Source organism: Bombina bombina, chromosome 6, assembly GCF_027579735.1.
Source record: "Bombina bombina isolate aBomBom1 chromosome 6, aBomBom1.pri, whole genome shotgun sequence".
Lineage (NCBI taxonomy): Eukaryota > Metazoa > Chordata > Amphibia > Anura > Bombinatoridae > Bombina > Bombina bombina.
This window is the reverse complement of record NC_069504.1, coordinates 297,041,981-297,060,961: the sequence shown is the minus strand read 5'-3', so window position 1 is coordinate 297,060,961 and position 18,981 is coordinate 297,041,981. Positions and strand designations below refer to the sequence as shown.

Here is an 18,981-nt window from a genome sequence, read left to right as displayed (position 1 = left end):
TCCAGTATTTCCTCTAAATGAGTCTCAGTCTTAAGAGACTCTTCTAAGGCATCAAACCAAAAGGCAGCCGCAGTTGTAACTGGTACAATACAAGCCGTTGGTTGTAATAGAAAACCCTGATGTATACATAGCTTTTTTAGAAGACCCTCCAACTTTTTATCCATAGGATATTTGAAAGCACAACTGTCCTCAATAGGAATAGTTGTACGCTTAGCCAGGGTAGATATAGCTCCCTCCACCTTAGGGACCGTTTACCAAGAATCCCGAACAGTGTCAGCTATAGGATACATTTTCTTAAAATTAGGAGAAGGTGAGAATGGGATACCCGGTCTTTCCCATTCACGCGTAATAATTTCCGAAATTCTCTTAGGAACCGGAAAAATATCAGAGTAAGAAGGAACCTCTAAGTATTTATCCATCTTACACAATTTCTCTGGTGGTACCACAATAGAGTCACAGTCATCCAGAGTCGCTAAAACCTCCCGAAGTAACAGGCGGAGGTGTTCAAGCTTAAATCTGAAGGACATGACGTCCGAGTTTGTCTGAGGCAACGCACTCCCTGAGTCGGAAAGCTCCGCCTCAGATAAAAGCTCCCTACCCCCTAAATCAGATCCCTGGGAGGGCACATCGGAGATAGCCATCAAAGTCGCAGAAGTCGCAGGGACCAAAGTGGTTTCCGTCCTGCTGCGTTTGCCCTGTAATACTGGCAACTTGGATAAAACTTCTGAAAGGGTGGATGACATAACTGCAGCCATATCCTGCAGAGTAAATGAAGTGGACGCAGTTGAAGAACATGGCGTCACTTGAGTGGGTGTTAAGGGCTGTGACGCTTGGGGAGAAAGAATTGGCATACCATGAGTCTCATCAGTCTGAGAAACATCCTGCGCTATATCTTTAGTAAGAAAAATGTGTTCTTTACATTGCAGTGCCCTCTCAGTGCATGAGGGACAAAAAGTAAGCGGGGGTTCCACAATGGCATCTAAACACATGGAACAAGTACTGGCTTCAAGGTCATCCATAGTAAAAAACAGAAACTGTAGGCAGTGAATTCAAACACTTTGTATGCACAATATATTTATTTAGCATAAAAACACTCCTTATGCACAATCTAGTAATTTAGGTAATAAAACTACTGTGCCTTTAAGAAAAAAGAAAAACATGCGCAACACCCTTGTGCGGCTAAAAAACACTAATAATTGTGGTTTGCAATAAAGATCGAAATTATTCGTATCCCATTAATATTAAATTAACCTTGTTTAAACAAAACTGCACTTTCAAAATAAAAACTTCAGTTTTAAACCTCGCCACAGCTCTGCTGCGGCGCTTACCGGCCCCCTCACACTGAGACAACAAATGGTACCCGTGCAGCAAGCGTCTAGACGGCCTGAGTTCCACTACCCATGCGGTCCAGACAGAAGACACTGGAGTCATCCGACCAACTCCCAGATAGGCACTGCGCTGCGTCTATTCGCACGCGAAAAATGCCACGCCCATCATGGGCGTATCAAAGCGGAACTCCCGCACGGCTCAAACCTTGTCTAATAAAATTAACAATGGAGCCACCGGAGTATTGCACATCCAAAAAAACAGTGCCCACATGAAGCCAGTTCCCCTGTAACCATGCCGCAAGCATACACAGTATCTATGTGATCCGGAATTAACTCCGCAACCCCAGCGTCAGCCCACAAATTAAAAGGTTAATAAAGGTGAAATATATCCTTCTACCGCACCCCATATCAATCATTATCCCATAATGATAGCATCCTTCTCTGTATACCCCCTTAGCTAGATACCATAGGGCACAGACATAGGTAAACTTAGCGAGAGAAATAGCGAGACAGTCCTTTCTGAGGTACTCAGTGTCACAGAAAAACAACAGACTGCACATACCTCCATGTTGAGTAACAACATGACTCGTCCCACACTGCAAGAGGTCCTTCATCTCCTCCCAGAATCTGTGGGAATAACTGGGTCTTGGATAAACTTGCTAAGACCATATGCATCAGGGCAGCCCCAGAGTCACAGAGGACGGATGTAATCTGCCCAGACCCTATAGCTGTACCCTGAGAAAAATAGTACACACTGGCACCATTTAAAAATAATAAACACTTGATTGAAGAATCTAAACTAACACCTCACTTTACCTTTTCCTATCACTAACACAGGCAAAGAGAATGACTGGAGTGGGAGGGAAGGGAGGAGCTATATATACGGCTCTGCTGTGGTGCTCTTTGCCTCCTCCTGCTGACCAGGAGGCGTAATCCCATAAGTAAGGATGAAATCCGTGGACTCGTCATATCTTGTAAAAGAAAGACCTTTTACGTTTATTAGAAGGTGGAAATGCAGACAAAGCCTTCTGGATAGAATCAGAAACTAATTCTTTAAAATTCATAGGTATATCATGTACATTAGAAGTTGAAGGAACTGCAACTGGCAATGTACTATTACTGATGGACACACTATCTGCATGTAAAAGTTTATCATGACAACTATTAAAAATGACATTCTGCAAAATAATTTCCACAATCTTACAACAAATGCACTTAGCTGTGGTAGAACCGATGTCAGGCAGCAATGTTCCAGCAGAAACTTCTGAGGCGGGATCAGATTGAGACATCTTGCATAGAAAAAACAAAATATAAAGCAAAATTATCAATTTTCTTATATGACAGTTTCAGGAATGGGAAAAAATGCAAATAGCATAGCCCTCTGATAGAGAAAAAGGCAAGAGGCAAACATCAATGGGGTATTAAAATAATGAAAAAGTTTGGCGCCAAATATGACGCACAACGTAACTGAAAACTTTTTTGGCGCCAATAATAAACGGAAATGACACACTCGCGTCACTAATGACGCAACCGTGTGTAAGGAAAATTAAGAAGTTGCGTCATAGACGTATTTTTTGCGCCAAAAAAATTCTCGCACCAAAAATGACACAATAAAGTCTAGCATATGGCGCACCCGCGGGCCTAATACCGCACACAATTTACAAGAAAGTAGTCAATTGAAAAAAAAAGACTAAACCCCAGGTAAGAAAAAAAATTCTTAAATTTTTTTTATTTTCCCCAAATATGAAACTGACAGTCTGCAGAAGGAAATACATGAACCTGACTCATGGCAAATATAAGTACAATACATATATTTAGAACTTTATATAAATGCATAAATTGCCAAACCATAGCTGAGGTGTCTTAAATAATAAAAAACATACTTAACAAAAGACACCCATCCACATATAGCAGATAGCCAAACCAGTACTGAAACAGTTATCAGTAGAGGTAATGGTAAATTGAGAGTATATCGTCGATCTGAAAAGGGAGATAGGAGATGAATCTCTATGACCGATAACAGAGAACCTACGAAATAGACCCCCGTTAGGGAAATCATCGTATTCAATAAGTGATACTCCCTTCACGTCCGTCTGACATTCGCTGTACTCGGAGAGGAATCGGGCTTCAACAATGCTGAGAAGCGCATATCAACGTAGAAATCTTAGCACAAACTTACTTCACCACCTCCATAGGAGGCAAAGTTTGTAAAACTGAATTGTGGGTGTGGTGAGGGGTGTATTTATAGGCATTTTGAGGTTTGGGAAACTTTGCCCCTCCTGGTAGGATTGCATATCCCATACATCAATAGCTTATGGACTCTTGCCAATTACAAGAAAGAAAAAATATAACTGTCTATATATAGAATAAAAACATACTTACACATAGACACACTTCCATTAATAAGCCAGTTGTAGACAGCCAAACCAGTACTTAAACAAAACAGCAGTTGTAATGGAGATAGGAGTATAACATATCTGTAAAGGGAGGCAGAAGATAAGTCCCTGCGACCGAATTTACAGAGGGCCTGTGAGGATTGCCGGGAAACATTGTACTTGGTTTGTATAATATCAAGCAGTCAGATACAAACAATATCTTTTGTAGCCGGCTATTAATAAAATCAGAAATAATGCTGTAACAAGAGGACCTGTTAATATGTGGGATGTCAGATTATGAGATTAAAGCTATCTAGCTAATACTCTATCTGTAATTATAAAGTCCTTGCCTGCATAGTTAACTTTAGCACAGCTGTTCAGTGTAATAGCGGGGGGCTAGATTAACGTTTAAATTAATTGTTTCACTATCATAGTATAATGTCTGAGCTCAGAATATAACACATTTACAAGCTATTGGCAATCAACAATTATCAAAGGTAGTGAGCGGTTAAAAAATGATAGTATGACCTCTCTGAAGCCAGACCCCTGACACATGTTTTGCTCACGCTTCCTCAGAGGGGTTGAAATACATGATTCTCAGAGGTATTATTCACACACCTATACTATATATAGATATCTAAAGACTTTAAGTGTTTTCAAACATGTATGATTGAATAGTTAAACCAATAAAGATAAAGTATTAAAAATCGTTCCTGTATTATTCAGTGAGAATCTTTCCTATATAATTGTAGGGGTAAAGCACTCTTTTTTTGTTTCAGACTTTGTAACTCATGTTTCTAGGAGGCAAAGTAAAGACTGAGGTATGTGTGAGGTGGGAGGGGTCTTATAGAGCTCCTGGGCTTTGGAAATATTTGTCTCCTAACGGTAGAGAAGCAATTTCCATGAGTAAAGGATTGTGGATTCTCACTACCTGTATGAAATATATATATATATATATATATACTGTACATACACCCACTAAAAGTATTAGTAGTAATGGATAAAAAAAATGTTTACCACCAAGCATCCATAATAAAAAAAAACAATGACATTGAGACAAAATTTATGTAATATCCACATTTAAGTTTTGTTTTCTATCTCTTTAGAACCTTATGGTTGATTTTGGGACAGGAAGGGACAGTAACACTTAAAACATATACTATTCAACAAAAAGAACTCTCAATTAGATTTGCTTCTTCCGAGTTCTTTGTGGTGATGATGATGGAACAGGATTTTATCTGTGCCTCTTGTTACAGCCTCAATGGCAACCAAATACCCAAAAGAAATTCTAATGCTTCTCTCCCATATGTTTAATGTGAAAATATGAGAGTAATAGACTTGTATTGCACTCCAATATGCAACAAACAATCGCCTAGATTTAGAGTTCTGCGTTAGCCGTCACAAGCAGCGTTAAGGGGTCCTAACGCTGCTTTTTACCGCTCGCTGGTATTTAGAGTCAGTCAGGAAAGGGTCTAACGCTCACTTCCAAGCAGCGACTTTTCCATACCGCAAATCCCCTTACGCCATTTGCGTATCCTATCTTTTCAATGGGATCTTCCTAACGCCGGTATTTAGAGTCTTGGCTGAAGTGAGCGGTAGACCCTCTACCGACAAGACTCCATCCGCAGAAAAAAGTCAGTACTTAAGAGCTTTCTGGGCTAACGCCGGTTTATAAAGCTCTTAACTACTGTGCGCTAAAGTACACTAACACCCATAAACTACCTATGTACCCCTAAACCGAGGTCCCCCCACATCGCTGCCACTATAATAAACTTTTTTAACCCCTAATCTGCCGAACGCACACCGCCGCCACCTACATTATCCCTATGTACCCCTAATCTCCTGCCCCTAACATCGCCAACACCTACATAATATTTATTAACCCCTAATCTGCCCCCCCCCCAACGTCGCCGCTACCTACCTACACTTATTAACCCCTAATGTGCCGACCGGACCTCGCCGCTACGCTAATAAATGTATTAACCCCTAAAGCTGAGTCGAACCCTAACCCCCCCTAAATTACATATAAATTTAATCTAACGAAATAAATTAAATATTATTAACTAAAGTCTTCCTATTTAAAGCTAAATACTTACCTGTAATATAAACCCTAATATAGCTACAATATAACAAATAATTATATTGTAGCTATTTTAGGATTTATATTTATTTTACAGGCAACTTTGTATTTATTTTAACTAGGTGCAATAGCTATTAAATAGTTATTAACTATTTAATAGCTACCTAGTTAAAATAATTACAAAATCACCTGTAAAATAAATCCTAACCTAAGTTACACTTAAACCTAACACTACACTATCAATAAATAAATTAAATCAATTAACTACAAGTACCTACAATTAAATAAACTAAACTACAAAAAAAACACTAAATTACAAAAAATAAAAAAAGATTACAAGAATTTTAAGCTAATTACACCTACTCTAAGCCCCCTAATAAAATAGCAAAGTCCCCCAAAATAAAAAAAATTCCCTACCCTAATCTAAACTAAAATAGTTAACAGCTCTATTACCTTACCAGCCCTTAAAAGGGCTTTTTGCGGGGCATGCCCCAAAGAAATCAGCTCTTTTGCCTGTAAAAAAACCACAATACCACCCCCCAACATAACAACCCACCACCCACATACCCCGACTCTAACTCAAACCCCCCTTAAATAAACCTAACACCAATCAGATTGAGCTTGCATTCTATTGGCTGTTCCGATCAGCCAATAGAATGTGAGCTCAATCTGATTGGCTGATTGGATCAGCCAATCCGATTGAACTTGAATCTGATTGGCTGATTCAATCAGATTTTTCCTACCTTAATTCCGATTGGCTGATAGAATCCTATCAGCCAATCGGAATTCGAGGGACGCCATCTTGGATGATATCACTTAAAGGAACCTTCATTCGTCGGTAGTCGTCGTAGAAGAGGATGTTCCGCGCCGGAGGTCTTGAAGATGGAGTAGCTCCTCGTCGGATGGATGAAGATAGAAGATGCCGCTTGGATGAAGATGTTTGCCGGTCCGGATGTCCTCTTCTGCCCGGATAGGATGAAGACTTCTGCCGCTCCGGATGTCTTCTTTTGGTCCATCGCTGCTCGGCTGAGTGAAGACGACTCAAGGTAGGGAGATTTTCAGGGGGGCAGTGTTAGGTTTATTTAAGGGGGGTTTGGGTTAGAGTAGGGGTATGTGGGTGGTAGGTTGTAATGTTGGGGAGTGGTATTGTGTTTTTTTTACAGGTAAAAGAGCTGATTTCTTTGGGACATGCCCCGCAAAAAGCCCTTTTAAGGGCTGGTAAGGTAATAGAGCTGTTAACTATTTTAATTTAGATTAGGGTAGGGAATTTTTTTATTTTGGGGGGCTTTGTTATTTTATTAGGGGGCTTAGAGTAGGTGTAATTAGCTTAAAATTCTTGTAATCTTTTTTTATTTTTTGTAATTTAGTGTTTGTTTGTTTTTGTAGTTTAGTTTATTTAATTGTAGGTACTTGTAGTTAATTGATTTAATTTATTTATTGATAGTGTAGTGTTAGGTTTAATTGTAACTTAGGTTAGGATTTATTTTACAGGTAATTTTGAAATTATTTTAACTAGGTAGCTATTAAATAGTTAATAACTATTTAATAGCTATTGTACCTAGTTAAAATAAATACAAAGTTGCCTGTAAAATAAATATAAATCCTAAAATAGCTACAATATAATTATTCGTTATATTATAGCTATATTAGGGTTTATTTTACAGATAAGTATTTAGCTTTAAATAGGAAGACTTTAGTTAATAATATTTAATTTATTTCGTTAGATTAAAATTATATTTAACTTAGGGGGGTGTTAGGGTTAGACTTAGCTTTAGAGGTTAATACATTTATTAGAGTAGCGGCGAGGTCCGGTCGGCAGATTAGGGGTTAATACTTGAAGTTAGGTGTCGGCGATGTTAGGAAGGGCAGATTAGGGGTTAATACTATTTATTATAGGGTTTGCGAGGCGGGAGTGCGGCGGTTTAGGGGTTAATACATTTATTATAGTGGCGGCGAGGTCCGGTCGGCAGATTAGGGGTTAATAAGTGTATGTAAGGTAGCGGCGACGTTGGGGGGGCAGATTAGGGGTTAATAAATATACTATAGGGGTCGGCAGTGTTGTGGGCAGCAGATTAGGGGTGCATAGGTATAATGTAGGTTGCGGCGGTGTCCGGAGCGGCAGATTAGGGGTTAATAATAAAATGCAGGTGTCAGCGATAGCGGGGGCGACAGATTAGAGGTTAATAAGTGTAAAGTTAGGGGTGTTTAGACTCGGGGTTCATGTTAGGATGTTTGGTGTAGACTTAGAGAGTGTTTCCCCATAGGAAACAATTTGGCTGCGTTAGGAGCTTAACGCTGATTTTTTGCAGGTGTTAGGTTTTTTTTCATCCCAAACTGTCCCATTGTTTCCTATGGGGGAATCGTGCACAAGCACGTTTTTCCAGCTAGCCGCTACCGTAAGCAACGCTGGTATTGAGAGTTGAAGTGGGGGTAAATATGCCTCTACGCTCCCTTTTTGGAGCCTAACGCAGCCCTTCAGAGAACTCTAAATACCAGGGTTATTTAAAAGGTGCGGGGGGGGAAAAACACGCATAGCTAACGCACCCCTTTGGCCGCAAAACTCTAAATCTAGGCGAAAGGATCTTGCAGTTGATGTATTATCTGAATAACAGAAATCCAGCATAGTTTATAAACCCTCCGATATATAGCAACTTATTTACTTATTTTGCATAGAATTCCCTCTGCTAAAAAGCCTATCATATTTGATTTAACAATGCCTATGCATATTACCCAAATACGAGAGATAATCATGATATTCCACAGCTAATTCCTTCAACCTTAACTAACACAGATTGGTATGATTCAGAATTTATATAAGTGCCATCTTGGAGATTATGCAGAAATCTAATTACCATAAAATTGATAAATATTAAAAATACAAACATTTCTGATTTAACAAAGGTGTGAATCAACCTATTTGGACAATTTTTCAAAGCTTATACTCCTGTTCAAACTCAATTAGCATAGTAAAATTAATAAAAAATAAACTTGCACCAATAATCATCCCATACAGAATTTCCCAAAATCTCATATTTTTACACTTACACAGGTCTTTCATTTTTTGGATACCTGTAGATTTTTTTAGCCCAGAAAACAAGGATCTAACTGCTCTAGCATAAGCATCTACAATATAGCACAATAAGGCTAGTGGTTGTTGCCATGTGTATTATAAATAGAACAATCACTTGAAAGTTGCAAAGACATGCAAATCCTTGTTTAAATGACTAAACCTGCCCCTTCCAAATGAGGGGGTCTGAAAATATATTTCTGTCATATGGGGGGAAGAAGGGTTTAAAGGAATACTAAACCCCAATTTTTTCTCATATGATTCAGATAGAACATGCAATTTTAAGCAACTTTCTAATTTACTCCTGTCATGAGATGCAGGACATATGCAGGACACAGCAATGATGGTACAACTCTATTTTATTACAGAGCATAGCAATACACATCCAGACAGGTTGATTGTACTAAACTAACTGCGACACAGACACCGGACCTAAGCCCCGCCCACATGCTAGTGACATCACATCCTGCTCTCATCACATCTTCCCCTTTTTCAAAGGCAAAGCATACATTCGCATATATTAAATAACAAGGTACACCAACAGGGTATACAACAACATTTTGTTTTAGAACATTATAAAAACAGATAGATTAGAAAACATGAACAAATAAATTACATCCTGACTTGGACATCGGGGTAGACTACCCTAGTCCACAGTGACCATGGGATTATTCTGCCCATACTTCCGGTCACTGTTCTAGCTAAAGTCAGTCCCTGTATCGGGCCGGAAGCCTCACCACTCTTCCGCTTGATGTAACTTTGCATGAACTGTCCTCTGATACAGAAGATGGTGAACAAGAGTCTGCTGGAGGCAAAGATATATCCCCGCTATGATCTTGCTGAGGGGAAGGCACCTCCCTTAGAACAGGGGATCCCACCGGCGGTGGTACTGAGGTATCCGGTTCCAGACTCTCAGGTACAGGCTGAAGATGTCTTCGGTTACGGCGTGTAACCGTCCCTCCCTCTGTAAGGACTGTGTAAGACCTTGGTTCTGGAGAGCGGCCCACTACCGTAGCAGGCGTCTTCCATTTCTTCTCATCATCCAGTTTAATTCTGACACTTTGGCCCGCTTTCAGTTCCTGTAAAGGCCTGACAGAATGTCTCCTGTCGTAGAAGAAACGATAACCCTTTTTGGCCTCTTCATCCCTCCTAAGGACTTCGTCCCGAGGAACAGGGCCAGGCGGCTTGAAGACACCCACTGAGGGCAAAGTGGTGCGAATCTGGCGTCCTAGCATCAGCTGTGCCGGGCTAAACCCGGTGGCTTGAATGGGCGTCGCCCTGTATGACAAGAGGGCTAGGTACGGTTCAGATTGCTTTAGAATGAATTTTGTTGTTTGAACTGCCCTTTCAGCCATTCCGTTGGCCTGCGGATAATGTGGACTTGACGTGGAATGTACAAAATCATATTCCCTGCTGAAAGCACTGAACTCTGTAGAAGCGAACTGCATGCCATTATCACTCACCAGCTCCATTGGAATGCCCCAGCGGGCGAACAAGCTCTTCAGGCGAATGATAACGGCCTGACTTGTGATATCATTCAGGGGTGCTATTTCCAAATACCTGGAATAGTAGTCGATAACAACAAGAAACTTTTTCCCGTGCAGTTCGCACAAATCAGCAGCTATTTTCTGCCACGGCCCCGCAGGCAGCGGAGTAGACATTAAGGGCTCCCTTCTCTGAGTAGGCCGGCGTTCCCGGCAAAAGGCACATTTAGACACGTGATTTGCAATGTCGGAGCTGATCCCAGGCCACCACACAGCTGTAGCTGCTCTTTCTCTGCACTTTGTAATGCCTAAGTGCCCATCGTGTATCCTGTTCAACATCTCCTTCCTCATGCTGACAGGAATTACAATACGGTCTTGGAACAGCACCAACCCCTCCAGCTCCGTGAGCTGCGACCTCTCTGGCTGGTAAGCATTTAAAGACATCCAGGCTGCCCGGCTCTCGGGCCAGCCATCTCTTATGTACCTTATAACTTCTTGCAGATCTGTGTCCAAATATGTCTCTTTCTTTATCTCTTCCAGTTTCCTTGAAGAAATGGACTTAGAGGCCAGAACTGAATCAACATACACTTTTACATCCGACTCTGTGGAGGATTCTTCAGCAGCAGCCAGCGGGAGCCTGGACAGTGTATCTGCCACAACCAGCTGCTTCCCCGGCACATGCACTGCCTGAACATTGAACCTGAGTAGTCTCATTAAAAGTCTCTGGCATCTCAAGGGTGTTTTGTCGATGTCATAAGAATTGATAAGAGGGACTAGCGGTTTGTGGTCAGTTTTTCAGACTAAATTTCTCCAAACCCACTAGATAACGCTGGAAGCGTTCACAGGCCCAAACTGCAGCCAGGCACTCTTTCTCAATTTGAGCGTATTTTGACTCTGCAGCCGTCAGTGTGCGGGAACAGTAGGCGATGGGCTGTAGTTTGTTGTCATTCAGCTGCAGAAGTGCAGCCCCCAACCCATAACTGCTTGCGTCAGCACTAACCACAGTCTTTTTTGAAGGGTCGTAGAACCCCAGCACTGGGGCAGACCCCAGCAGGGACTTAGCATGCAGGAACGCTTTTTCTTGTGAGGGTCCCCAAACCCAGGCAACATCTTTCTTAAGCAACTCTGTGATAGGGTGCAAAACTGTAGATAATTCTGGAAGAAACTTGCCCACGTAATTTACAAGGCCCAATATCTGTCTCAGCTCATGTACATCAGAAGGGCTTTTCATCTGTTCGATAGCCCGAATTTTCTCGGGGTCCGGCTTGATGCCATCCCCGTTGATGATATGCCCAAAGTAGCACAATTCCGTTTTCCCAAAATGACATTTTTCTTTATTCAGCTTCAGCCCAGACTCTTTGATAGCCTGCAGCACACAACTCAAACGCTGATCATGCTCTTCCACTGTAGACCCATACACCAGAATGTCGTCCATGACGACTGCTGTGCCCACGTGGCCACTCAGGAGAGAACTCATTTCCCTCTGAAAGATCTCAGGAGCGGAGGATATCCCAAAGGGAAGTCTGCAGAAGCAGAACCGACCTACCGGAGTGATAAAGGTAGTCAGTTTGCGGCACTTTGGATCCAGGGGGATCTGCCAAAAGCCGCTAGAAGCGTCTAATGTGGAAAAGAACTTCGCCCCAGCCAACTTCGGGGCTATATCTTCCAATGTCGGCAGCACAAATCTCTCCCTCTTCACTGCCTCATTCAACCTTTTCAGGTCCACACAGATGCGCACCTTTCCGTTTTTCTTTGCAACTGGAACAATGGGGGCACACCAATCAGTTGCTTCAACAACCTCTTCAATAACCCCCATAGACTTCATGCGCATGAGCTCTTTCTCCACTTGAGGCATGAGCGGGAACGGAATTCTACGAGGAGTAGAAATACTGTACGGGACTGCGTCACTTAAGTGCTATACGGACAGGTTTGCAGCTCAGTAGGCCAAACATATCTTCAGAGATCTCATTCACTCTGGCCACGAGGCCCAAGTCACAGGCTGCTTTTCTGCTCAATAAACTGTTAACACACTGACCTCGGATCACATGCACCCACATGGTGAACTTCCTTTGTTTGTACTCGCAGCTGGCAAGAAATTTCCCCACACAATCAATGCGGCCACCAGGACTATGAACATTTGTAGTAACCTTCGCCAGCTGGGGCTGTCGAGGCAGTTTCATAAATTCAGCAAAAGACATTACAGTGATATCTGCTCCTGTGTCAATCTTAAAATCAACTTTGGCTCCCATTACAGTAAAAGTAACTTTCCAATCTTCCTCTGAGCTTGTCCGTTCCACAACAGACCCCACAAAAGACACTTCCTGACCCTCCTGGTCACTGTCCACCTGCATCTCCTTAATGTATTCAGTTTTACACACCACTTCAAAATGGCCTATTCTGTTACATTTTCTGCATCTTTTATCTCTGGCCGGGCATATAGCACTCTGATCATGAGCCCGGTAGCACCGTGTGCATCGGCCATGTTGCGCCCATCCACTTCTAGGCCTTTCCAGTACTTTAGATCTACCGCTCACACTGTGCCTTTCACTAGTAATTTTCCTAGACTGTTGCACTTCATCCACAATACTCTCAGACCTCAGATCAGCACTTTGCTTTTTCACCAGTTCACTCTGGCGGGCCATCCTAATAGCCCCGTCTAACGTTAAATCAGGCTCTAACTGCAGCTTCAGGGAGACTTCAGCATCTGCAATTCCAATAACTATTCTGTCTCTGATTTGCTCTTCTTTAGCAACACCAAACTCACAGAATTCAGCTAATTCATACAGGCTGCGCACAAATGACTCCACAGATTCTCCCACACGCTGATTACGTTTGTGAAAACAAGCTCTCTCATGAATCACATTTCTTTTGGGCACAAAGTGGGCACTGAGTTTATCCATAACTATATCAAAGTTAACTTCTTCCCCTTCTTGGAAAGTAAAAGCATTGAACACTGGCTCTACATCTTTCCCCATGGAGTATAAAAGAGAATTAACTTGTACTTCACCACTCTCCTTGTTCAGTTTGGATGCAATCCTGAAGCGCTGAAACCGCTGACGCCATGTGGGCCAAGCTGCAGGCTGAGAAAAGTCAAAAGGCTCAGGTGGGGTAAACTTTGACATTGCAATCGATCAGGAACAGAAGCGCAGTCCAGAACTTCTGACACCATGTCATGAGATGCAGGACATATGCAGGACACAGCAATGATGGTACAACTCTATTTTATTACAGAGCATAGCAATACACATCCAGACAGGTTGATTGTACTAAACTAACTGCGACACAGACACCGGACCTAAGCCCCGCCCACATGCTAGTGACATCACATCCTGCTCTCATCACAACTCCTATTATCAATTTTTCTTCGTTCTCTTGCATCTTTATTTAAAAAGCAGGAATGTAAAGCTTAGGAGTGGGACCAATTTTTGTTCAGAACCTGGCTTACACTTGCTGATTGGTGACTAAATGTAGCCACCAATAAGCAAGTGCTATCCAGGGTGCTGAACCTAAAATGGTCCGACTCCTAAGCTTTTAATTCCTGCTTTTTAAATAAAGATAGCAAAAGAATAAAGAAACATTGATAATAGGAGTAAATTAGAAAGTTGCTTAAAATTGCATGATCTATCTAAATCATGTAAGAAATAAAATTGGGTTTACTGTCCCTTTAACTAAGGTGACAACACCTCCCCAATTCAACCCATGCTGTGAGGTGATTGTTATGAGAAGCAAACTGGATGGAGCATCAAGCCCGGATGCTTTTGACATTATCTTGCCTGCTGCTGGAAAATTATACTGACTTGAGAGAAAGCAGCAGAATGTAACTTCTGAGAATAATCCACAGCCCCCAAAATCAACTGGAAAATATGGAGGGATATCTGCTGAAGCATATGGTGTTTTCTATATATTAGGATAATTGCATAGTCACAAGCAGGTGGCCCAAAAATAGCAAGCATGTTGTACTAAGAGTCATCATTATACAAGTGGCCATAATTAAAATTATATACTCAATGTGTGAAAAAAATAAAGCATTGTTTTTTTACATATTTCTAGTTACCAGATACATTTTAGTATTATAAAGTCCTTGTCTGAAGTTTGTGACTTAAATCCTGGATATAATGTTCAGACATTTTGTCACTAATACTACTATATACCTAATGCCATCTCCAACATCCCAAACGTGAGTTTGGATATTTCTGGAAGGTGATCCAGTTACAATGAGGAAATCATACAAACTTAAGAGTGAGGACAACACAGCTGTGGAACCTTACCTCAAGTGAATGTCCAATGCTTGTGTGAAAGTGAGGAGATCTGGGGTATATATCATTTACATGAGGCGGTGCATCAGGCCATGTTCTCTTCAGCTGCATCTTCAAAATGTCTTTACCATTAAATTTGTCAAAATTTGTCTTCCATACTAAAGTCTTAAAAACAAAGAATTAAGTTTTAGAAAATATGCCCCTTTTCTTCTTTAAAATGTCTTTAGATACAGAGAAAATCCAGCACAAAAGTAACCTGCATTACACTGCAAAGTAAATGTTTGCTTTCAATTTCTAATATTCTTATATTTTATTTAGTTTTAGTACATTTTATTTTTCCCATACGTATTAGCAAAAATGTGTAACTTATTCTATTAGCAAGAAAATAAATCCATAGGTTAAACGTATGCACATTTCTTTCCCAATGTAAGGTTAACGTATACAAAAGAGGTTCAAGAGCAGAAGTTGTTAGGAATAAATAAAAGTGACCCCAAACCATTAAGGGCTCTAGCATAGGTTAAAATGTTCCAGGCACAATTGTAACATTCTATCACAGCAAGTACAACTCTTGTTTGCTTTTGTGTTATGTTCCAAAGAAAGTAAAGAAAACATTCAAATGGCACATTACTAAAACTACATGCAACATAAATGATTTAGGTGAGTTGAAGAACCTATTGATAAAGAAACAAGAACACTTTGCAAAACTCTAAAAAGTGTCAAAATCTAGTACAAAATCATTAAATAAAAAAAGGAAAAAAACATAATTTATACTTGCCTTGTAAATTTATTTATTTCATGGTGGCTAGAGTGCACGATCCGTTACATAAGGGATTACATTCCTACCACTAGGAGGAGGCAAAGCTTCCCAAACTCCAAGAGCCCTATAAAACCCCTCTCACCTCACACATACCAGGGAAAATGTATGTGCTTAAAACAAATCAACTACAAGAAAAGGGTGGGGGCTTGTGGACTATCGCCAAAATGAAAGAAATGAATTTACCAGGCAAGTATAAATTATGTTTTCTTTCATATAGGTGGTGAGAGTCCACAATCCACAACCCAAAAGAAGAAAATCTTTTATAATAAACTAAAAAAAACAGGCATAATCAGTAAACTGAGACAACTGCCTGAATGACCTTTCTACCTAAGGCTGCTTCAGAGGAAGAAAAAACATCAAAATGGTAAAATTTTGTAAAGGTATGCAAAGAAGACCAAGTGGCTGCCTTGCTAATTTGATTAAATGAAGCCTCATTTTTTAAAACCCAAGAAGTGGCAACTAACCTAGTAGAATGAGCCATAATGAGTCTTTCTGTACCATATAGTTACCCCTTCTTGTGATCAAATTGGTCACAAGGAGGGGTACCTATCCAGTAAAGAAAGACTACAGATACAGTTTTGAGCTTCATGCGGTCTGTAACAACAGACTATAACATGCAAAGTCTATTTGTATGTTTGTACCTGTTATCCTTAGTGATCAACAAGAAATTTGGCTTTTGATTTTTAAAAATTGTACATTTGCTTTAAGCATTTGTCATTGTCTATATTCATTCTGCCTGTGGTATGCACAATAGATCTAATTATCTTGAGCTGTTGAATATGTGAGTATTCTGGGTCTGCCTTCTATCTGTGGATTGAATATTTACACAGTATTATGCTAAGATATGTTTCTTTCTCTACCTTTTGAGGAATATTGTTTGAACTATTTGTATTTGTGGGACTGTCTCCATTAAATACTCTTTTCACTTTGGATATATTCCTGTGTATTGGTCTGTATTATTATCCCTATTTGTGTGTGGTTTTTGTTTAGCAGGATAAAATGAGAAAGGAATTACTAGAGCATGCACTAACTCTGCATGAGGATCCATGGACTTCTCAAAGTACCTGGGAAGTTTGATGTTCAAACGAGGGGCACTCAGATCTATTTCTGGTAGGCCCCAAAGATCCACAATCAGATAGAACACATCCTAATAAAGAGACCACTCCCCTGGATGTAGAGACTAATGACTGAGAACGTCTGCCTCCCATTTATGTAACTCATAAGATTTAGACAAGAATTCTGCCCAAGAGAAAATCTGAGACACCTCCATCAAGGGGAGAATAGTTGACAGAAGTTACTGTTGCGGCATTGTCTGGAAATGGAGATAAGACTCCCTTATTAATAGAGGCCAAGCTTGAAAAGTCCTGAAAATTGCACAGAGCTCTATATTATTGATCGGAAACCTTGCCTCTGAGGATTCCAAACCATGTGCTGTCAGAGACCCTAAAGTAGCTCTTTAACCTGAAAATTCTTATCTGTGGTAATCACAGACCAGGTAGGATGAGCAAGAAGCCTCCTGAATTATAAATTGATGATTTAGCCACCAAGTGATAGACTGGTTTGTATTGGAATCTTAGATATCTTTTGAGATAGCTAGGTATAAACATTGCGTTATTGACACAGCATATAAAGCTGAAGAGTATTAGAAAGGATAAAGTATGAATCATTGTAAGCACTTCCCTTCAGGTGCTCGCTGCCAGCCCCGGTTCTCTCACACCGTCTATAGAAGCAGAAAGTGTTGGAAATGGCAAGGCTGTGTCACCTCCAGGGAACCAAGCTGCCCACGTCCTCTGAGTCAACCTTGTTGCTTTCACCTCCAAAATAAAAGAGCTTACGATAGTGTAGCAGATTTCAGACAATGTGGTAGGCGCACAAACTGGTTATACTCACAAGATTGCAGTTAAAATAAGCCTTTTATTAAAATCATCACAAAGTTGTCTTCAGGTGCAGCTTCAGGTTTTATTTAAAATACAGCGCAACGCGTTTTGGCTAAAAGAAGCCTTTATCAAGAGAATAAAGTTAAAACATCCATTAACCATTTGTTCCGGAAATTGTTTTAACTTTATGCTATTGATAAAGGTTTCTTTTAGCCGAAATGTGTTGAGCTGCATTTTAAATAAAACCTGAAGCTGCACCTAAAGACACCTTTGTCATGATTTTAATAAAAGGCTTATTTTAACTGCAATCTTGCGAGTATAACCAGTTTGTGCACCAACCACATTGTCTGAAATCTGCTACACTATTGTGAGCTCTTTTATTTTGGTGGTGAAAGCAACAAAAAACAAAAAAAGAAGGCTTCTAAGCTAAGGAGCCAGCCAATGTTTGGTTGAGGACCCGGAACAGCACTTGTTTATTGGTGGGTGAATTTATCCACCAAACAGCAAGAACAACCTAGGTTGTTCACCAAAAATGGTCCTGCTTCTAAACTTACATTCTTGCTTTTCAAATAAAGATACCAAGAAAATGAAGAAAATTTGAAAACAGGAGTAAATTGGAAAGTTGCTTAAAATTGCATTCTCTATCTGAATCACAAAAGATAAATATTGGGGTTCAGTGTCCCTTTAACCCCAAAAGTGACTAATAACTCTTTAAAAAGAGAATGATGTGTTTAACCAAAAATAAAAAAATTATCAGGTTTCTACAGCAGATGAGGGATCCTCATTCTTTAAAGGAAATCTCATTATCCGAGGATACCTCAGTATACCTTGGATCAGGCTACATAGCACTTAGAAAGAAATAATCTGAACTGACGCTTGTTAAAGGCGGGTGAGCAGCAAAGGCCATATAGATAGCATTGCTAAAATATAACTGTGTAGTCAGAAGTACTCAATCAGCATCTTCCTGTAATTATTACAGAACAGGGGTATAAGTACCCAAAGAAACATTAGATTTAGTCAGTATACATTTAACAAATCTAAACATGAGTCACATAAATTAGTTAAAAAGTACTTCATTTGTTTTATAATAAGCACACTTAAATAATAATAGAACAGTGACTTAGTTTCTAGGGTAAGTTTAGGGACAGATTTTGCTGCTCCTCATAGCATAAACAAAGAAATAAGCACTAAAAAAAAACCTAAAGAAAGCTTTTGAGGAAAGGAAACATTTATACTCCCTTTAAGTAGCTTTACAGATATAGTAAATGCATGAACATAGTTCAGTCTAGTTTTTTAAACCAACTTTGTGAAGGCACAATGAAGATGCAAGTTGCTGCAGCTGGATTCAATTTCCAAAAATTCGCTTGCTAGGTAGCTGAGTTAATAATTGGGCTACTACCGCTGGCTTGGCAGAAAGCGTATCTAAATATATTTCTGTACAAAGCAAGGGTAATAGGGATATTCTGTCTCAGGGCTATATATATATATATATATATATATATATATATATATATATATATATACATATATATACATATATATATACATATATATATATATTTCTAACAATTAGAAGTGCCCACAATAAGGCTATAAACTCACCGGCCACTTTATTAGGTGCACCTTGCTATTAACAGGTTGGACCCCCTTTTGCCTTCAGAACTGTCTTAATTCTTCATGACATAGATTTAATAAGG

At 40.1% G+C, this 18,981-nt stretch overlaps 1 protein-coding gene across 1 annotated transcript in view; it reads right to left on the bottom strand.

Annotated features, from left to right (window-relative positions):
- Positions 1-18,981, bottom strand: part of POC1B (POC1 centriolar protein B) — a 689,402-nt gene that overhangs the window by 425,011 nt on the left and 245,410 nt on the right. Inside the window, exon 11 of the mRNA XM_053719233.1 lies at positions 14,603-14,755. Coding sequence (XP_053575208.1) covers positions 14,603-14,755 — 153 coding nt within the window. The remainder of the gene's footprint in view (positions 1-14,602; positions 14,756-18,981) is intronic.